The 22395-nt window shown below is 46.1% G+C and overlaps 1 protein-coding gene across 5 annotated transcripts in view; it reads right to left on the minus strand.

The window, feature by feature from the left end:
* The window catches only part of MAB21L3 (mab-21 like 3), a 38917-nt gene extending 17058 nt beyond the window's left edge, over positions 1-21859 (minus strand). Inside the window, exons 1-6 of one of the 5 annotated variants that reach the window (XM_082833812.1) lie at positions 21817-21859; positions 19599-19845; positions 10732-10872; positions 7650-7941; positions 3594-3772; positions 2931-3125 (exon numbers count right to left, since the gene is read on the minus strand). In XM_082833812.1, the coding sequence (XP_082689938.1) occupies positions 2931-3125; positions 3594-3772; positions 7650-7941; positions 10732-10872; positions 19599-19646 (855 nt within the window). In that variant the 5' untranslated portion in view covers positions 19647-19845; positions 21817-21859. The other 4 variants (XM_082833809.1, XM_082833811.1, XM_082833810.1 and 1 more) reach the window with 4 other exon arrangements.
* Positions 21860-22395: the final 536 nt, after the last annotated feature.

Consider the following 22395-nt stretch of genomic DNA (forward strand, 5'->3'; position numbering starts at 1 on the left):
TCTCTCTTCTATCACAGGGCCTTTCACAACCCACTTCTTCCGCATGGAGCGTACTTCCTTCCCCAGCTTGTCCAGGAAACTCATCCATCAGATCAAACTTCCCTATGACACCCATTAAGCACTCTCTTTATCCCATACTTCTCATATGCAGCAATGATGACAGTGGTGGTCGTTTTGCTATGTGTTTAGGTGATTCCCTACTAGATGGCAAACTCTATGTGAGCAGAGGACTAGACCTATTTGTATTCACGCTGATGTTACTACATTCAGCAGAGGGACTGGCCCACGGGAGGCAGTCAATTGACATTTATTGACTGAGTGAAATAATTAACGTTTGGGTGTAGACGTTGAGTATTTTGAAAATATAGACTTTCCTAAAAAGTAGAAGAGCAGTTTTAGGTTCACAGCAAGACATTGAATGTGTTTTGATTTGGAGTACATTGTTTTCAGTAAATGAGTTGGAGATAATTTCATGCTAGTCAAGATAACCTAATAAAAAACATGTTTTAATTCCTCTTGTAGTTAAGCTTTTATCTCCCTAAGCAAACAGAAGCAGTTAAGCCTATTATAAGCAAGCCTCTGTGCTTAGGTTTAGGAATAAACAAGCCAATGAAAGATAAGCTCTTTCTTCACATGAAATTGCTATGGGGGAGAAGCCTCTTTGGGGAGGAGGTAAAGACCTTCTAGGAGGTGCCCATGATTGGCACATCCTTCCTGATGCTGTTTTGCAGCCCAGTGTCTTCCACTTTCCCCAGACTAAAGCCTTGGCAAGGATCCTGCACACGCAAGCCATCATCCAGGATGGTATCTCACACCCACACCAGCAGCCACATGCATCCCGACGTCTCCATGTAAGAGAATTCTACCCTTGGACAAGGGTGGAAGACGAGGGGAAAAGGCAGTCAGTACTGTTTCGGTTTCTCAACAAATAACCCCCTTTTAACTGCTCGTTCTTGAGAATGCACAATTTTATTATGCCGTGTAGGTGGGTTAGGGAAGACTAAAACAGGGGGCCTTTAAGGAGTTGCCCTGAAATCCTCTAGGTGACTTAGAAGCCACTGGAATACAAGTAAGTCCTGGATGGAATGCAGTTTTGAGAGCAGTCAAGGGCTGGGAGGCCCGTGGTGGCCCTATTCAATCTTTCTAAAATACTCACGGTACTTAAAGTGTTTTCATCCATCCTAATTGCGGAGCAGTGAAGTCAGTGGTTAGTTAAGAGTATGAGATTTGATATGAGACCGCCTGGAGTTTCCTTCTCAGCTCTGACTTTTCCTAGTGTGGCCAGTGGTAAGGCAAGTAAGAAAGAAGCTAAATCCCCGAAATGAATTAGACTAGCTTCAGAAAGTACGTGTCCTCGATCCAGGAGAACAGGTGTGTGTTTTTAGGGGGACAGGTTTGAGGACACTTTAAGAATGTTGAAACTGGAGAGAAAGGCCCCAGTATGTGCAAATGAGATGTTAACAGATTCTTGGGCGGGTCAGGGAGAACAGGTTATCAGAAAAGATAAGAAAGCAAAACAAAGATGAACAATTTTGCTGGGGGGGAAAGTGGAGTAAAATGTGAAGTCATTCATTCAGATGATCAACAAATATTTACTGAGCAACTACTACATACAAAGCATTGGGAGAGATACCAAGGGATCGCTATGAGTTGCCCTTAAATAGCTTGTGTTAGGCCTGAAAGAGTAACACAGGGCTGGGAAATGGTTGTCTACTGGACGAGACGAGGCCCAGGTAGGAGCATGCAAGAAAGGCACCGCACACTCCAGGGACATGTGCTCACCTGTGTAGAAGGTTGGGGAGAAGGGCTGAAGCTCCAGGATGGATACTAGCTGGGCTGGGGCTACTAAGAGTCTGATACCTCCCCCCACCACAGTGTGCTGCACGCAGTATTACCCGAGCATCCAGTTCACCATGGGTGGTCAGAAATTTGAGAAAGGAGCTGAGAGTGTGATCAAAGGCCGTCTCCCCAGGGGGGACCCCCTGATGCCCTGGTCCAGGTCAGGTTCTGCTACCCTGAGCCTTCCTAGAGCAACGCTCCTCTCCACCCCAGCATTCCCCCACGTGGCACGATTCCACGCACACCTGCAGACTGATTGACCACCGTCTGTCTCCCCTGCTGGACCACAAGCTCCATGAGAGCAGGAACCACATCTGCGTTTGTTCACCTTGTACCGCCAGGTGTAGAGCACACAGCAGGTGTGGGGGCAAGGGACTGGCCCACAGGGATCTCAATAAACATTTGCTGAGTGAGTGAGTGAATGCATTTATGGCTGTCTAATGGTAAGTCCTTGCCTGGTGATTTGCAACCCAGAAGTTCAGGTTTGCTGCCAGGTTTGTCAGGTACCACAACAGTTCCTGGTTTTCTCCTCTGCACAGAGTGCGTGTGTGAGTGTGTATGTGTGTGCGCATGAATGGCTGCACTTGGGCTAGAATGGAGACTGAATGAGTCATAACGTGAGGGGAAATGTGAATCCATCTCGGGTTTGAGGAACTCCCAAGATTTCACCAGACTGTAGATTTCTCAGGGGCAGAGACTGCATGCTGTCATTCATTTCTGAACCTCAGCCGGATTTCTGGCACATAGTGGGCGCTCGTGTTGGTTTGTTGAGTGAAATAAAAGGAAGGGAGAGGGAAAGGGAGAGAAGGCAAGAGAGAAAGGAAGAAAGGGAAGAGGGAAACTGGGAGAGGGAAGAAAGAAGGTGGAGGACAGGGACCCTGGGCAGGGATGCTGTGGACATGCACGCGGCTGGGGCTGTATATCTCCATAAGGAGTACGAATTTGTGAGATGGCAAAGATGGACACTAGGCCCCCTCCTACTCATCACACACACCCCCGTTGTGAGTGGCTCTGGTGACCCTGCAGAGGCCGCAGAGGGACCTACCCAGCCCCAGCTGCCCTGGCCCTCTAGGCCGGGGCGGCACACTCACCTGAAGGTGGTAGGATGTGATCACAGGTCTTTTCCCTGGACACCAGACGTCCTCCTTCATCTGCCTCATGGCCTGAAGACACTTCCTGCGGCAGCCCCCGTCCTCGTCCAGCTGCTCCAGCAGCACCCGTTCAGCCCGCAAGAAGCTCAGCTGCCAGTGATAGTTTGAACAGGCCAACAAGCTAAACCCAAATGACTGTGGGAAGAGAAAAACAGAGGGAAACGAGAAGGATGATGCTGGTGGAGGAGAAAGCTATCTCCGAAGCAGTCCACTAGGAGGGGGGACCTGCCACTGGGCGAGCAGCACATCCCACGTGGGGACACGGGGGGAGCCTCAGGGGAGCCCCTTGCGCGCAGGCAATTAACTGGGGAGGCTGCGTCCACTTTCTCCTGGGCAGTGGTTCTCCAACTTGAGCCTGCCCCAGAATCACCTGGAGGGCCTGTGAGAACACAGATTGCTGGGCCCTGCCCACCAAGTCTCATTCCCTAGGGCCAGAGCAGGGCCTGGGAATCTGCATTTACCACAGATTCCCAGGTGCCACTGCAGGTTCTGGGGATCTAGTGAAATTTCAATTTTCCTTCCGAAGCTGGTTGGTGGTTAGTGATGCTGTGGTTGGTTAAGGTGAGAGCATCTCTGGTGAGCCGGGACCCTGCAGGCTAATACCTTGATGCACTGCACTCTCTCTGCAGAAGGCCAGCGCTTCAGACACGAAGGCCACCGGGCTTTCTTGGACCAGGCGGTGGGGATCTCCACTGAGGGGGTCAGCTCTAGTTCCACCCGACCTGTGGAGGTTTCCACGGCAACTCGAACTGCAGGGCGGTCCATTAGCATGCTGACCTTACCTGGTGGTAAATGACAGACAATGGGAAGACAAAGCTTGGCTCAATACTAGGGTTCAAAGAAGGAATTTGTGAGCTGTGGCTCCTACCAGCTCCTTGTAACTGGTGGGGCAACTTTCAGAGTTTCAGTAGCACACCAGGGCAGCGTGTTTATGTCAACACTAGACAATTAGCTAAGTAAATACTGATAGGAACATTGCTAGAAAAATCTCATTGTTGGTGGGGTTTACTTTTTTCTTTCATCCTCCTCCCCATTCTTTTCTAAAAAATTAATAGACTCTTTCCAGAAAGCTCAACTGAAAGAGACAGAGAATACAAGGAAAAGGTGTAGCTTTTGCTACTGTAAGATGAAATCCAAGCATTTTTCTATAACCCCCCCATTCCACCCAGATGTCGACCCCATTTAGGACAGCCTCAGACCCCTCACTTACTCATTTGCCTTTGGTGGGGTTCAGCTTAACCTGTCTCTTAACTAAGTCACAGTCTCAGAGACGGTATTTGTTCCCACCACCCATTGACCAGCCTAGCCTCAGATGGATTTATCATCATAAGCCTTGAAATCATAAAATACTTCAAAGTGTGGCATAGCCGCTGGCTTGAATAGTCAAGTAAGCAGAAAGAAGCCCTCCCTGTCTTTTCCAACCAGGCAAAGAGAGGGAGAGAAAAGGAATGGATCAGGGAAGGTTTTCCAGCTCATACATTAGAATTCATTTCCAGTTTGTTCCCCTTTCTTTCAACAGATACACAGTAATGTTTTGTTTGTTGGCTTGCCTTCGTCGAACACAGGGATGAGCCGTCTTGAATCGGGATCTGTTATTTTGCTTTTCCTTGCTCAGAGAAGGAAACAGAAACTCATTTATTAATTGTGTTAGGCTGTTCAAAAGGAAAACACTCCTCTCCTTGGCTGGGGTGTGATAAAGAGCTTATTGTTTGCATCTCATCAGAGCTGCGCAGACAGGAACATGACAACGTCTGGCACTGCAGCATTATTTACTGAAAGTACCTCATCAACCTGGCCCAGTTTGAACCTCTTATATGCACTTTCACCATTAACAGTGTCGCAGAGTGAGGAGGTGAGCACATGTTGGCCCCAGCCTGCCTGGCCCACACCCTGCTTCACCTACTCTGCCAACTCGGTGTGTGACCTTTGGCCTGTTACTTAATCTCTCTAAATCTCAGTTTTCTTGTCTGTACAACAGTTAGAAAAATGATCCTCACTCTAACAGGGTTGCTGTGAGTATTAAATGAAATAATCCACGAACGCACCCTCTACATGGTAACAATCCATTCAACGCGAGCTATTTCCATTACAGAATCTTTCAGAACTATTCTGTCTAGACAAGCAAAAGTACATGCAAATCCTCTTCTTTCTTTACAAGTGGAGTTGCATATTATTCAGCAATTTGGTTTTTCACTTAATTATGTTGCACGGGCATTTTTCATAACTCTGTGTGTGCATATATACACCACACACACCCCATTCTTTTTTTAATTCTAATTTATCTTTTACTTCAATTTACTCCACCAATGAGAAATATATGCAAATGCAAAAGTCAACAAAGTATTTTAAAAGGGAAATGAAAAGGAGGGATTTCTGTTAAAGTCATATGTTGGATTGGAGATCCCCAAACCCACTGCCAATAAGACATATAAAAGTTTAAAAACATTATTTGTATGTAATGAGACTGCTAGAAAGTAGGAGAATCATTTGAAACTAGCAATGAAGCAAGAACACCTACCCAGGAAAGTACTCAGTGGGAGAATTGCCAAAATACCCTCATGGCGTTAAGCCTCGGTACTTACAGCTTCTGTGTATAGAAACTGCACAGAGAGGAGGAGAGGAGGTCTAACGGGCTGAGGCTGGGGCTTATGCTAGGTGGTAAGCCTCACAAGCCTGGAATCAGGAAAAGCTGTACCTTGAGGGAAATTATGAACTAAGAGAAATAGACAGATTTTCTCGTGGGCTCTGGATAGTCGATTTAATACAAACAACAACAAAAACCAAGCGCTTCCCTCCTCCCTAGGATTTCAAAGGCGTTGGTCTCCATCCTGTGTTTAGGGCCTGGATGTTTACGTTCCCAAATCATCTAGGTGAGATGGTACTTCTGAGAGCACCAGGAAAAAGCAAATACAAGTCTTCTCGGAGAAACACACCCCGATATGCACACGGAGTGGGAATGGTGTTGCGCAGACAGGGGGTGTGGGGCTCCAGTCCATCATCGACACACCTCGTGCTTTTTAAAGGCCGCGTAATAGTCCACTAGGCAGAGGCAGCATAAATGATGAAGTCAGTTTCCCTTTGTTAGCCATCAGATGATTTCTAATGACTTACTATTACAAAGCCAATTCAGTAGATATCCTCATGCATATTTCTCTGTGTATCTGCAGGAATGTATCTTTAGAACTGGAATTGTTGAATTGCCAAGTAAGCACGTAACAAAAATAAAAAGGGACTAGCTGCCCTTTGAAAAAGGAGGTACCAATTTACACTTCCAAGAACAATGCATGAAAATGCCTATTTAACCATACTCACTCCTGCACTGAGCATGATTATATGTCAGCCTACGAGGTGTTTTAATGTATATTTCTTGGAATGTATGTTAGATGGAACATTTTTTATTTTTACTAGCCATTTACATTCTTTTTCTGTGAGTCGTGCTTTTCGGTCAGTATTTCTATTGGTCTGCTTATAGCTTTTCTTATTGGTTTATAAATACTCTTTTATAATTAAGGAAATTAGCCATTTTCCCGGTTTGAAATTCACCTTTTTACTCTGTGTGAACAGAAACATGTGTGTGGGCAGGTGTGCACATATGCTACACTGTACAGTAGCTTAGGATTTTGGGGTTGTGAGAAAATTATAATTCGAAAAGATTCATGCACCCCAATGCTCATTGCAGCACTATTTACAATAGCCAAGGCATGGAGGCAACCTAAGTGTCCATCAACAGATGAACAGACAAAGAAGATGTGGTGTGTGTGTGTGTATATATATATATATATATATATATATATATAATGAAATATTGCTCAGCCATAAAACAGAATGAATAATTTGCAGCAACATGGACGGACCTAGAGATTATCATACTAAGTGAAGTAAGCCAAGGACATATATCACTTATATGTGGAATCTAAAAAAAAAAAAAAAGATATAAATGAACTTATTTACAAAACAGAAATAGACCCATAGACATAGAAAACAAACTTATGGTTACCAAGGGTGAAAGGGGTGTGGGGAGGGATAGATTAGGAGTTTGGGATTAACATATATACATTACTTATAAAATAGATAACCAACAAGGACCTACTGTATAGCACAGGGAACTATACTCAATACACTGGAAACTAACACAACATTGTAACTCAACTATACTTCAATAAAAAAGAAAAAAAAAAAGATTTTGGGGTTGTCAAACATAATCAGTTCCTTATGGCTTCTGGCTTTTTGTAGTTTGGTATGTCAGTGGTTCCCAGATGTGCTGTCCCAGCACACTGGAATACTGCAGTCAGTCGGAGGCTGTTGTAGTGGAAATGTGCTAATAACAAAGATCTGAGGTTGATGAGTAATTTGCGAAAGTACCCAGGTTTTGAAGCTAACATCTTGGAAACGGTGCCTAACCCAAAGACTGTCTTATCTACGCCAGGGCAGTAATCTATTGAGGCCACGGAAGTGTGTTGTGAGTATGAATTCCATTCTGTGTGTCACAGCATAAAAAAGAGCTAATCCGTATTATGGGGATTAGACAGATGTAAAAAGCACAGGATTGTAGCCTCAATCTAGGGGCGTGAGCTTCAGGAAACACCCAAGCAGAGGGGTTTTTTTAGAGCAAAATGGAAATGCCAGACATTTTCCTTGTACATTTCCTGATCGGCTCACCTGACAGGTGACAGGTTTCAATTGCGTTTTCGACCAGTTTCCGGAACACCTGGAGGACCTTGGCGGGCACAATGTCTCCGTCAATGTTCACATCTGCCTCGTGCCACTGCCACAGGCTCTTCAGAAACTGCTCCACCTCCAGCCACTGCTGCAGGCCCTCTGGGTCCCGCAGGGGGCAGGGCAGCCGGGCGCCCTGCAGGGTGTAGTAGCGCCAGCGCTGCTGCCGGGCCTCCCTGTACCCGGCCAGGCCTCTCATGGGGACTGTGATGAGGAGCTGGGTGGGGGCCAAAACCTGGGGTTAGGAAAGGAGGGAGAAGGAGTGTGAGTTCATAGACTCGGGAGGCGACAAGCCCTCAGGGAGCCGCCCTGCTGACCCAGGCCGCTCAGTTAACCACTCAACCCTTAGCAATGTGACAAGGAGGACAGAACTGTGCCCACCTGCCCGCCTGCTGGCAGAGGATTCCGTCTCTGTTGTGCCACTAGCCCATTGTAACGCTTCGGGCAAAGAAATTAACTCAGTGAGGCCTGGGTTTCATGGATCTGCAAGGAAAAAGAGTGAAGTGGACCCGGAACTCTAGAGGCACCTAAAGCTTGAGGGGAGGGGGACAAAAAGCAGGGAGGGGAACTAGTAGTCACTGCTTTCTGCACCTACCAAGCACTGCGATTCTTGTGCATTAGCCTATCTCATGTTCACAGCTACACATGAGGTAGGCTTTGCTAACATTTCCCAGATGAGGAATCTGAGGCTCAGAGGGGCTCCAAGTCTCCCCAGGGACACACAGCCAGTCAGTGGTAGAGCCAGAACTTGACTTTAGGTCTTCCGATTGCTTGTTCAATGGTTCATTGTCTCTCCTGAGCTGGTTCTTAGTCAAGAATCAATGACCCGGCCCGGGATGGGTGAAAGATCCGGTATGAATTAAGGGTGGGAAGAGATGGGAGAGGACATGAAAGAATTCTGCAAAATGCCTCCCTTTCTATTTGCTTGTACTGATGACCCACAGACAGTGTTAATGACTAATCCTTACAGAATCACAGGTGACATGAAATCCTGTTTGTTGAGACAAGGTGAGCTATTGAGATGATTCTAAGTTTAATGGGAAGAAGTAAACACTAAGAATCTACTTACTCTGTTTCTACAGGAACCGGGAAAGCAGTGGTCAGGCCAATAGTCCAAGAGATAGAACAAATTAGTCCACAGTGCAGTACCACCAAAGGGAAATGACCTTTAATCACATCACACAGCAGCCCACTCCACCCTGCATGTTGCCCCATCACTCAGCTATACACTGGAAGAACCACCTCCTTTCCACGGAAAGTTATGACAGTGGAATTTGAATAACCTTTGCCCAGGGACCAGTCAGTGGCGAATTCAGGGGTGAACACCGAAATCAGCAATAACTCATTCTGCCTCGTTTTCATGGAACAGTAGTATGGATGTTTAGATGATGGGTGCACGTGACTTCTGGTGTCCATTGAAATGTGGTGGGATTAAAACAAGGGAGGGGGGATCTAAACTATGGCATTTAAAATCTATATAGTTTGGAGGACTTCCCTGGTGGTCCAGTGGTTAAGACTCTGCGCTTCCACTGCAGGGGGCACGGGTTCCATCCTTGTTCGGGGAACTAAGATCCTGCATGCTGTGTGGCGTGGCCAAAACAAACAAACAAAAACAAACAAAAAACCCCAAATCTATACATTTTTTGAACCCACTTTCATATGAATCCAAGAACACAACTATCATGTTATTAGTCACAAAAATGGTGGTTAATAAATGCTTATTGAATTTGGGCCAAGATAAAATAAAAGCATTTTTATATGCCCCACTGTAACTATTTTCAAAACTTATATAATATGCAGGATACAGTGTATATAAATGCAATATATACTTTAAGCTATGAATTCTAAGTGCGACCACAGAAGGAAATTTCTCCAGATATAGCTCTAGGAAAAGTGGTGTTATGTTTCTATTCCTAGTCACTTGTCTATATTTGTCCTGTTTAGGTTGGCAAGGTAGTAGAGGTGGGCAGATGATGTTCTGACATTCCAGGATCCAATCTAATTTTATAATTTTCATCCTGGAGTAAATTTCTTAAAGTCTGATTCTGTCCCCAAATCCACAAGTTCCAGCATCTTGTGGGTGGTCCTTGTACCCACCAAACTTGAAATGTACTGGACTAGCAATGGTCTTTCGTTCAGGTACCAATTCTTTTGATTCTTCATTCATTCAACAGAAGTTGAGCGTCTACCATGGGCCACACACCATGCTGGGTGCTAGGAAGGGGGCAATCAAGAAACATGATCCTTATGAGCAAGGAACTTACGGTCTTGTGTGAGAGCTGGGCATGCGAACACATAAGTTTAATACTTCTATGAAAGAGGTCCTTGTGTGTCACAAGAAAAATCAAGATAAAGGAACACAGAGATTCAGAATGATTCAGAGCCTCATTTCTCTCGTCTCTAAAAGGGAGCAAACCATAATGTCTGTTCCACTAGGTTGTGTGCAGGTTTGGGTGAGATCATTTCTGTGAGACTGGCTTTGCCCACACTACAATGTTGCATGAATGCTGGTTGTCACACACGGGCCCTGGGGGTTTAGAGCTCTGTGGGATTCCTCAGCAGGGACAGAGTTGCCAGGCTGCTCCTGCAGTTCCTAAGGGCCACCTCTTCCAGTTTCTTCCTTCCCCCACCTGTAGCCCATCCACTATCACTTTCAACTCTTTTCCCACCAATGCCTTGAGTTCCCTGTACCCAGTCCCCAATCTATTAAATGGGTGCTTAATAAATGAATGTGTGCTTAACTGAACTTTAATTGGTACAGTGGAACACGCTTTGGAATCAGAAGCACAGGTGGAGTTCTGGTTTTAGTGCCTAATATGACTTGATCAAGTCATTTGACTTTTTTAAGCCTCCATTTTTATCATCTGTAAAGTAGGAATGTAACATCTATGCAATGAGTGTAAGTGGTAAATACTAAGAGATCTTGTTAGTAATCTTAGTGGTACGAGTGCCTGACACATGCTGAGACCACGCCCCTGTTTCCTGGCTCGCTGGGTGGGCACTTAGAGCCAAGTGACCCACATACCTTAATGTTCTCATTGTGCGTGTCAGAGTAAAGGACGGCTTGAAATCGAATGTCTTGGTAGCTGATTTCTGTCGTCAGATGATGGACAATTTTCTGCACCTCTTCCACCGTCTGGGAAATCCACTGGCGCCTCAAGTCCACCTGGGTGCGAAAGGATCAGCAAAGGCTGTTATTCCCGGATCAAGCCCCAAGGAAGTGACGAGACAGGGCACAGCTCAGAAAATCCTGCCCTTCCAAGAGCTCCGGGAGAGATGAACTTAGGTCTGATGACACTCGTTGGTGCCTCAGTGTTCTCTTCTGAAATAGAAGCATTGCTCAATATTTATGTAGTACCTGCCTTGCGGTAGGTGCTTTCTAGGTCCTCGGCACGACCGTGAACAGGACAGCAGCGAACAAGATAGAGATACTTGCTTTCTAGTTGAAAATACAGGACACATGCGTATGTGTGTGTGTATACATACATACATACACAGAAACATATATACATATATGTGTACACACATATGTATAATGTAAGATCAGGTACAAGTCCCAAGAAGAACAATACAATAGGATAAGGGACTAGAGAATAAAGGGGCTGCTGTTTTAGACTGGTGGCCAGGGAAGGCCTCTCGAAGGAGGTGAGATTTGAGCGAGCCCTGATGACAGCCTGGGAAAGCAAATTCCAAGGCCCCTAAAGCAGGAGCAAGCTTGGCAAGGCTCAAGGGCCAGCAAGGAGGCCTTTGCTGTGGTTATAGGAAAAGAAGAAGGAGGGTGATAGGAGATGAACTTGGAAAGGGTGGTGGGGGCCAGGCCATCCCACAGGGTTTTGTGAACCATGGTGAGAGTCTAACATGGGATAAGAATGCCTGCTGTCCGGGTTGGTGAATATAAAATAGTCTAAGGCACGTGAACATGCGGCGGATCGTCTTCTGTATGTCATCAATACATGCTGGTTCCCTTCTCCCCTGCGCTCACCCCGTCCTCTGGCTCCTAGACCCTTAAGAAAAGGCGTGCACTGATGTCTCTTCTGACTCTGCACGGCAAGTCTCCAAGAACTGGAACGGGCTCTTTGTTACGTTGCTCCAGAGGCACCTGCAGGCTGGTGTTTGATAAGGGTCTCCCTCAGAGATGCTGCAGAGCGTGTGTCTTATATGACCTTAAGTACGATGATCAGGTCTATACTAGCTTTTAATATCATCTTCTTGCCACCAGCAGCCACCCACCCCTCTCCGTGTGTTCATCTCAGAGCATTCATCATGGGAGAAGGGACAAAGGGTAGCTTTTTTGAGCATCTGTAAACTATCAAGATTCTGCATCTTTTGGAGTATGTAAGTGGAAGAGAGAAGGTAGTCACAGAGAGGGGCAGGTCATTTGCCATGCCCAAAATAAAGGCAAGTGCTTGCAGAAGCATAATTAAGGGTCTCTCCAGTGTAGGACTTCTCTGATGTGCTGGGATTCAATTCCATTTGACCAATTTTTGTTGAACATCCACTTCATGCCAGGTTCTGTGCCTACAGTGTTGTCAAGAGGTTGACAGATAAGATGACAAAGCAAGACCAATAAACTGGAAATTAAAATTACAGCCATTAGTGCTAAGTATAGGTTTGCAAAGGATGCTAAGGGTACACAAAAAAGGGAAACTGCATCTAGCCTGGAGGCCTTCCTGAAGGCATGGTATATCAGAGTTGTATCTTGAAAGGTTAGCAGGAGTTAGCTAGAAAGAGAAGGTTGTTCTAGAAAGAGAAAATGGTAGATACTTAACACAAGGAGCACAAGGGGAGAACTGCAATTGTTTCTACTTTGTTGGAGCAGACGTTGCCTTGGAGGAGAATGGTGAGGTGGGAGAACAAACGGTGAGAGGTCTTGAAAATAAAGGAAGAAGAATTTCAAGAACAAAGTCAACAGTAACTGGCTGAGTGAGATAAGGCCCCCCAAATGCCCGTAGAGTTTGGTAACTAGAACAGGACTGATGTGTTTGGGGAAACCGTGGGCGTCAAGCCAGATGACAGTGGGTTTAGAGAGAATGGGAAACCAGCAAGTGAAGTCAGAGGTAAGCGACTCCTCCCACAAGCCTGGCTGGGGGAAGGAAAAAACAAAAACAAGGACAGCAACGGAGTTTTTCAAAAGGACACACAGGTTCGAACATGTTTAGATGCTGAGAGAAAAGAGCCAGTGAAGAAGGAAGAAGGCAGAGAGCAAAACCCCTGAGCAAGGGTTTCCCAGCCAGGAAGCATTGTGGAAGTCCAGAAACCTGGTGAGGAGCTCGTCTCCGTGCGTCAGAAGGAAAAGAAGATGGGTGCAAATGCAGGCAAAAAGCATAGAGATTTCCTGCCTGACGTCAGCAGGAGACAAGGCAGTGCGTTGAGAGTGAGGTGAGAAGAGGGAGGCAGGGGACTTCAGGGTGACAGACATTGGCACTAGCTTCTCTAAGGGATGAGGGGCCATTTGGGCACATGGGTAAAGGTTGCCAGGCAGAACCAAGACTCAGCTCTGGGTGCATGAGGCTGTGGGATACCAGTGGGCTCATTTATAAGAGGTTGTCCAGTACCTCCCGGCCCTCCAGGGGTAACAGTGGAAGTGCTGAGACTAGAGTTTGCTGGCAAGATCTGGAGGAGAGCAAGGGAAGAGATCAGTGGAGGGCCATGTTTTCGAGCCTGGGCTGAGAATGGATGAAGCCAGTTTGGTAGATTAGGGGACATTGGACAAGTTCAGGGACCAGACATCTGATCAGGAATAGTGGGAAAAAGTAAGACAAGGGCTAACTAGATAGAACGCTGCAGTCAGAATGGTTGGGAAATAGTAATCTTGAATAGTGAGTTCTCAGAATGTGTTGAGGACTAAGGCTAATTTCCCAAATCTTCCAAGTCCACTGATGTGAGTCCATAGAACTTGACTGTTAGTAACACAGTGGTGACTCTATATATGCAGATACATTTTGTTTCCTATGTTAATAAACTAATGAAAGATTCATTACCGTATTGATACTATCAAATAATTTTTAACTGATAAAAGCTTGAAAGTGTGTGTGTGTGTGTGCGCGCGTGCGCGCACCTAGTGGGAACAGTTCTCCATTGTGAACCTCATCTACAAATTATGCTGCCATTTGATGGTAGAATTTTCTTACCGGCAGGACAAGTTCAGACACCCCTTAGAAGACACCTATAATTTCTCATTCGTTATTCCTCTTTATGACCTGTTCTGACGTGTGAAGATAAAAGTCAGAATAAGGAAATACTTTTCTGGGCCTAGAGCCACAAATTCTGGTTTTAATTTTCTTTATCTGTCACTTTGGCTGCAATTTAAACCCAGGATCTTAGAATTGGAAGAGCCTCAGAAATCATCTTGTCTGGTATCCTTTTACAGAAGGCCAGAGTGACACGGTGGCCCTCCTAATATCACACTGGTACTTAGCAGTATGACTAGACCTAATGCCCAGGTTCCCCAACTCTTCTTTCTGTCACACTGTGCTACACCTTCAATTAGGAGTTCCAGAAATAATACCTACCTTTATCCTCTTTCTGAACCTGACCATGCCCTCAGTTTGGAGTTCATGAAATAACAAGTCCAAAGTTGTTCTGACATGCCGCAACACTGACTGCTCTGGCATGCCGTAGACACGTAAGGGCGACACAGCAGGGGTCGGACAGTGATGCAGGGCTTAACCAGCGCTGCGGAGGGAGAGCCCTGCCTTGGACAGGCCTGCCCCAGGACCCAAGCCACTGGAGTCAAGGGGGAGCCGCTTTCCTGTTAGGTGATGGGCAGCCCCTTCCTGCCTATGTCTCTGGATACACTTCCTGCCATTGGTTCTTAGCAAACAGGATCACAGAGCTATTCACCTGCCCCCAAAGGGGTTTGGGCTGGGGGTTTCCCAGGCTCAGTCCCACGTACCTCTTGTCACTCCCACGGTCTAAACCACAGCCCAGAAGCCCCAGGCTCTTTCCCTCCACTTGTCCTGACCATGCCTATGGGTAAGAAGATTCCATTTCACTGTGTGGAAAAGCAGGAAATGGGGCCTGAGGCAGCTTTACAGGGAGTGGCCCTGGTGAAAGAAGGAGGCTCTACCGGTCGCCAGCCCAATGTCAGAATCCCTTTGTTGCCTCTCAAACTTCAGGAAGCAAGCTAAGATACCCGTGGTAGGGCTTCCCTGGTGGCGCAGTGGTTGAGAGTCTGCCTGCCAATGCAGGGGACACGGGTTCGAGCCCTGGTCTGGGAGGATCCCACATGCCGCGGAGCAACTAGGCCCGTGAGTCACAACTACTGAGCCTGCGCGTCTGGAGCCTGTGCTCTGCAACTAGAGAGGCCGCGATAGTGAGAGGCCCGCGCACCGCGATGAAGAGGGGCCCCCACTTGCCGCAACTAGAGAAAGCCCTCGCATAGAAACGAAGACCCAACACAGCCATAAATAAATAAATACAATTTAAAAAAAGAAAGTTTTAAAAAAAAAAAAAAAGATACCCGTGGTAACCTTGAAGCAGCCTTGTCACTAAATTTATTTCACAGCAAAGCTTTGAAACAAACTTAAGGAGGAAATATGATAATTTAAGAAGATGGATCAAAGCCCATTTCGTCCAAATTTTTTTTTTTTTTTGGCCGCTCCCTGCGGCTTGTGGCATCTTATTTCCCTGACCAGAGATCGAACCTGGGCCCTAAGAGTGAAAGCACCAAGTCCTAACCACTGGACCACCAGGGAATTCCCTCATGCAGTCCAAACTTGACCTTGAGTGCCTGTTTAAGTTTCATTCACGTCCTCTGCTGATTAGGTCAATGCACAAAGGTTGGGACTTCCCTGGTGGTCCAATGGTAAAGAATCTGCCTTCCAATGCAGGGGATGCATGTTCGATCCCTGGTCAGGGAACTAAGATCCCACATGCCAAGGGGCAACTAAGCCCACGCGTGGCAACAACTGTGCCCGTGCGCCTCAACTAGAGAGACTGCGTGCCGCAAACTGCAGAGCCCACGTGCTCTGGAGCCTGCGCACCACAACTAGAGAGAAGCCCTAGTGCCACAACGAAAGAACCTGTGAGCTGCAATGAAGATCTCGTGTGCTGCAACTAGGGTCCGACGTAGCCCAAATAAATAAATAAATAAGTAAGTAAAAGAGACTTTGTCTTAAAAAATAAATAAATAAAGAGAAACACTTTGTTTCTAAAGGGAAGCATTTGTGGGGGTGGCAGAGCAAAAGCAGAAATGAATTGTGGTAAATTAACCAGGCCCATGATGTTAGATGTGGTTAGATCATCTAATCCAACCCCTGCATTGCATTGACCCTGCAAAAGTTATGCCACACTCCTTAGCATACAGATTTAGTCACTCTAACTAAGCAGAGTTTACGCAGAAACAGTCATTAGAGACTGTTGGCACCTTTAAGGTTGCCATCCATTTTTTGTGGGCCCCCTCCAGGGCTTGTCTGTGTGCCCACACGCATGTCCACCTCCCCAGGCACAGCGTCAGGCCCATTGTTGTCCCACATCATTTGCTACTATTAATAGCTCAAGTTTGTGAACAATTTCCTGTTTCAAATATAAATTATTGAGAATTCAAGGTTATTCCTTATAATTACATCAGTCTGACTCACTTGTATTCCCACATGATTTCCTGAGAGGGAGGTAGGGGGTATGCTAAATAGTGCACCAGGAATGCCACACAGGCCTGGCCACACCCAGGAGCAGGTGGCCAATGCGAATGTCATCCATGGTGAGTGCCACTGGGGAAAAAGGCTGAGAACTTCCTTCTAGACAACAGGAAGTCAGACTTTTAATTCTGGAATTGCATTAACTCCAATAATCAGTTTAAAAAAGTGGTGGGGTGGGGGGCGCCGACACTGACTGTCTCTGTCTTCCAGGGGTTAATAATTTAAAGGCACGGAGACTTAAATTCAGTGATCCATACAGATAAGACATCACACTCTCCATCTTTTTAGACTAATTCTTCCATGAACCAAATGCTTGGGCCCCACAGGATATTTGCAGCTCCCAGACAGCAGAAGCCATAGCAACAGCAGCACCGTGGAGCTAAGACTGGTGAGGCGTTGCTGTGCGCAGGATACTTTATAAGGGTTCGCTCCTTTGAGACTCCCGATAAGCCTTTAAGGTGGATGCTGTGATAATCCCCATTTTACAGAGGACGACACTGGAGTTCAGAAAGTGTAATAACTTACCCGGGGTCCTGGAGTCAATAAGTCACAGAACAGGAATCCACACCCAGGCGGTGCCCTTGTTCATAATCACTGCACCGCTCTGCCTCTCCAAGGACAAGGAGACTGGGAATGAAAACCGCTAACTGCTTGAATGGGGTTCCAGTAGCTGGAAGGCCTCTCCTCCACTCGTTAAAACCCTATGCATTACGCATGCGCTAAGGCTTTGTCATCACTCTGTGAAACGTCTCTCCCATCAGAGGTCACACTGCTCTCTTCCCCTCCAGCACCTTGTTTAAATCTCTATGTAGTGGGCTTCCCTGGTGGCACAGTGGTTAAGAATCCGCCCGCCAATGCAGGGGACACGGGTTCAAGCCCTGGTCCGGGAAGATCCCACATGCCGTGAAGCAACTAAGCCCGTGCACCACAACCACTGAGCCTACGCTCTAGAGCCTGCGAGCCACAACTACTGAGCCTGTGTGCTGCAACTACTGAAGCCTGTGCGCCTAGAGCGCGTGCTCCACAATAAGAGAAGCCACTGCAATGAGAAGCCTGCGCACCGCAATGAAGAGTAGCCCCCGCTCACTGCAACTAGAGAAAGCCCGCGTGCAGCAATGAAGATCCAATGCAGCTGAAAATAAAATCAAATAAATAAGTAAATCTCTATGTAGCGCTTGTGATGTTCAGTATTTGCTGTCTGCATGGGGAACTTCCTCCTTTTACCTTTGGGGTTATATGCAAAATCTGCAGGTGAGATAGGGTCACCCTTCAAGATACCCAAACACAAAATTTCTCTCTCACTAAGCAGGTCACATCCGGACCTGTGTTTTGGGCACTGTGTTTTGCACTGTGTGTGTTTATGGTGATATAGAGGGTTTAACAGATGAAATGTGGTTTGGTGTAAAAAAAGAATAGGCTGAAACCACAGCATCTTCACTAACTGTGTGACTTTGGACACGCTGTTTAATCAGCACGAGCCCTGCTTCCCCCTCTGTTAAAATGGAGGCAATATGCACGTGTCACATGATTGTTGATTAAATGAGACACTGTAGGGCCTCAACCTGCTAGCACCTTTAACACTCGTCTTGCATTACCTTCAATGAGCCCTGAAGATACTTCTGACCACATACGTGCAATGATACTATGTGAATTCAAAGGGAATAAAGATATCCGAGACACTGTTCTTCCCTCTGGAAACTTATAAAGAATAAAATGATATACTGTTTAAGTTGCCACCAAGATAACAATAGGAAAGGCATCAGGAGTCAAGATACAATTGATCGCCAAATAAATATGATCAGTGATCATTATGATGGGAGTTCACAGGAAGACACAAACGTTTTGTGTTGGGGTGTCAGATTAATCTTTCATGAGCAAGTGGACTCTGAGCTGAGTTTGAAGGATGAGGATGAGCCAGAAAAATGAAGAAGAGACAGGATATCTCCCCAGGTGGAGGGGAGGGATGCTCTGGCCTGAGACCTTCTCAGGGCACAGTTCTTGTGGGACAGGGCTGTCAGACTCAACCACCTACGGGGCGGAGTAGGGGACACACATGGGGCGGGGGGGGGGGAGGCAGATGTCAGACCCCAGCAGTGCCGCAGCCTCCAGTGGGACAGACACTCAGCTCCAGCCCATGGCTGCCAGGTAAGAAACTGGGACCTGTGGTTGCCAGATAACCTGATTTTTTTTTCCAGAGAAGATGGAAAGCTGGATTTCTATGCAAAATCTCACTATTTTGAAATGTTTGTAACAAATTTGACAAAATTTAAAAATTCTCTGCGGGCCAAAGAAAACACATGCTCAGGCTGGATTCCACATAGAGAGCTTTTGTTTAGAATTTCTGTGACTGAAGATGCAGGGAAGCAGAGAGTAGAAAGATAAAGTATTATTTGAATGCCAGGCTAAAATATTTGGATTTTTTTCTTTCAGAAAACACAGGACAATGGGGAAATGCCAGCTAACGCCCCTTCCACTTATAGCCCCCAAAAGGAGAAATCATTTTGTTTGCTATAATTTTTATCATGATAAGTTTTCCCTATTTACCCTCTTAATGGTTTTGCCTAAGAAATCAACTTGACTTATCATTATAATAATGAACTCTGCTCTGTTTACTCGTACAGGCATGAAAACCCTAGACTAGGGCCTAACTCTTTGTTTAAATGTTTTAGTTTTAAGGGTGGCTCTGTGTCTTAATCGCTTTGGCTGTAAATGGAAAGGCTTAAACTAGATAATATTTAATGTCCCTTCAAGTTCTAACATCCAAAGAGCCTATGACTCTATAGAGAAGAAATTAAATTAGTTCTTAATTGATGCATACTAAAAATATAGTGGTAATACAGACATATTTTACTCTAGCAGTTTTACAGTTTTCAAAGAGCTTTCTTATTTACTCTTTTTCAAAGACCCCACTAAGATCCTATTATCACTCCCATTTTACAGAGAAGAAAACTGAGGCTCAGACAGGTTAAGTGTCTTGCTCATGACCACCCAGGTATCAGTGGCAGAGCTGGAGTTCCAGCCCAAGTTCTAACTCTTCCTTCCACATTCTATTTCCAATGTACCTCTTGCACTAGAACCTCAAAGAGAGGACTGAAATATGGTAAGTCCCTGAACACTCTTATGGGTGATGGTCTTGAGTTCCTGAGGAGCATTTTCTGTATCTTTGGAAACAAGCTGAAATTCTTTCTGCATCAAGGTTGGTGGGGTGGGAGGGTGGGAGGGGCACATGGGAGAGACCCGTATCTGTCCTTACCTTATTCAGCAGGCAATCTTCTAAGTTTCCTTCCATTAGGGATTTCATGTCTTCTTGGTCTATGCTGAGCAGAACAGCAGAGTCTTGGTTTGTCTCTCAGCAGAGAGAGCACTTGTGCACAGATTTCTCAGTGATATTAGTCCCTGGGTGCTGAATTTCTCTGGGACTGTGTATGTGGACCACAGACTTGCCTTCTCAATTCTTCATTCAAGCTCTCATTTCCAAATTGTGAGCAACCATCTTTCATCTTTTGGGAAATTAAAAAAAAAAAAGAATTGAAGGAGAGTTGATGAAACTGTATTTGAGTCCAGCCAAATTTTACTCTATTTAGCTCTGTTGACTGGGGTGTTGACCGAAGGGCAATTTTCCAAGTTGTATTTCCCACTCAAATACTCAAAAGTTCCATTCAAGACGGAAACGCCCTGTAGTTGGCTTCTTCCGAGCTATTTATGCTCTTATCCTGACACTAGATGCACCTTTGAGCTCAGTATCTTATATCTCCTTGTTCTAACCCTGTTGACAGTAAATATCCCTTGCCCTCCAATCCAGAAAACCCCACAGATGGATTTACCTTCTTTACAATAAACAAAACTGCCAAACAACCAGCCTGGCACCCATGATTATGCCTACAAACAAGTGATCAGGACACAACAATTCGCATGTGGAAACACACACACACACACAGGCATGGACACACACAGGCACACACACACACAGGTATGGACACACAGGCACATACACACACACACACAGGTATGGACACACGCAGGCACACACACACACAGGCATGGACACACACAGGCACACACACACACACACAAGTATGGACACACACAGGCACACACACACAGGTATGGACACACACAGGCACATACACACACACACACAGGCATGGACACACACAGGCACATACACACACACACACAGGTATGGACACACACAGGCACATACACACACACACAGGCATGGACACACACAGGCACACACACACACACACACACACACGTATGGACACACACAGGCACACAGAAGCACACCCAGGAATGGCAGGACAGGATCCTTCCGCTCACCTGCTGACCTTTAAATCTCCCTCTTCCCACCTGAAAGCTAGCAGTAAAAATAAAGTCAGTGTAAACAGGCTCCTCAAGAGCCGAGGAAACACTCACATCTGGTTTTGCCAGCAAAACTATGTTGGAAAACAGCTCAGGCAGCAAATTCCCAGTCTGGCTGGCTGGGGCTAGTTTTATTACAGAAAAAAAATTTCACAATGGCTTGATCTCCCTGAAACTGGTAAACATCAGAGTCTGCTATCAGATGATCTAAAGGTATTAGAGCACTTCTGGGAGCCCAGCTCAATTCGGAGCAATGTTCCAAAGGCAAGTGTTTTTCCCAAACCCACCTCTGAGTGCATCCTCTGGGCGCTCAGCAACCACGTTGGGCGCCCGGGCTGCTCTGTGTTCTGTAACCACAGCATTCGCATATCTCCCCGAACTTGGCACCATCTGAAAGCCACATCCACATCAGAGCTCCGGCTGCTCCGTGCTCCACCCACCTCACTAATAATCCCGGGGTTCCGTCCAACTTCTGCAGCTCCCCTCTGGGACCCTGCAGTCTGATCTGAATATGGTAAAGCCGCCCCTCCTCAGTACCGCCTCGACTTTTCATTTTCTTCCATTTGTAATTTTAAACCTCCTTCTTTTGATAGCAGATGCTCCCGAATATTTCAGAATCTTCTTCTCTTGCCTTCTCTTACCGCTGGTCAGTCGTTCCAAACGACCAGCTTTTCACAGACCAAGAGCCTCTTTCCTCTGTGCTTCTTGCAAGTCAGAGTTCTCTTTCCACCTCGTTTTCAACTTCACCAAAGTCCTCCTGTTTTTCCCAGGTGTTCTTGCTGTTGTCCTTACTTCTGCTTCACTGTAATCATTAACGCAGGAGTCCCTCTCCTCTGGTGGGGCCTTTCCTACTATTCTAAGGTTACCCCAGTCGCCCGTCATCAGATGCACAAACTTTCATCCTTTTGTGCCTGTGGTGGCCTTACCTTGATTGCTCCAGTACTGCAGCTGATCAAAATGCTGAAAGTGGCATTCTTCTCTCGTGCTAGGGTCCGGTGACACTTGCCAGTTGTGAGCGGGGAAAGCAATGAACAGGGACAACTGAGGAGCCTGGGAGAAGAAGAAGGAGCACGCGCTCAGGGTGGCTTACTAGAGTCTAATTTTACCTGGATGCTGTACCCAGGAAATGGGGTGTTGTATAGACACGACCAGTTCCCTGCTCCAGGATGTTCCTTATGGGCAAAGGTTCTGAAATACAGGGCAGTTCCACAAACACAGGTACTCTGACAGATTGGCAAAGACAAAATTTCTTTGTAGATAGAGATCTCTGGCTAATTGGATATTGTATCAGCAAATATTTATTGAGCAACAGATTGCCCAAGGCACTCTGCTGTGTCACTGGGAGGGATTAAAAATGGACTCAGATTTCCCTCTTTCCTCGGGAAATAAATATCCTTGTTTCTCATGACTCACACCAAATGCAAGTATGAACATGTAAACCAACTTTAGCTCAACTTCTGTTGTGAGGACCAAGAAGTTATTCTTTAAAGTCAGTTGAACAAAGGCATTCAAACCCTAAACCATCAATATAAGAAGCCCTGGGAAGATCATGTCACCTGGTTCACCAGCAAAGGTGTTTGTTACTGATTTACCTTAGTGGCCAGGATTTTCATACCAAAAAGGGGAAGGGTTGGCTTGATTCAGATCAATCTTAAATATACAAATTTGTTAAACTTCACCAAGAT

This window comes from Leucopleurus acutus (genome assembly GCF_964270905.1).
Source record: "Leucopleurus acutus genome assembly, chromosome: 2".
Lineage (NCBI taxonomy): Eukaryota > Metazoa > Chordata > Mammalia > Artiodactyla > Delphinidae > Leucopleurus > Leucopleurus acutus.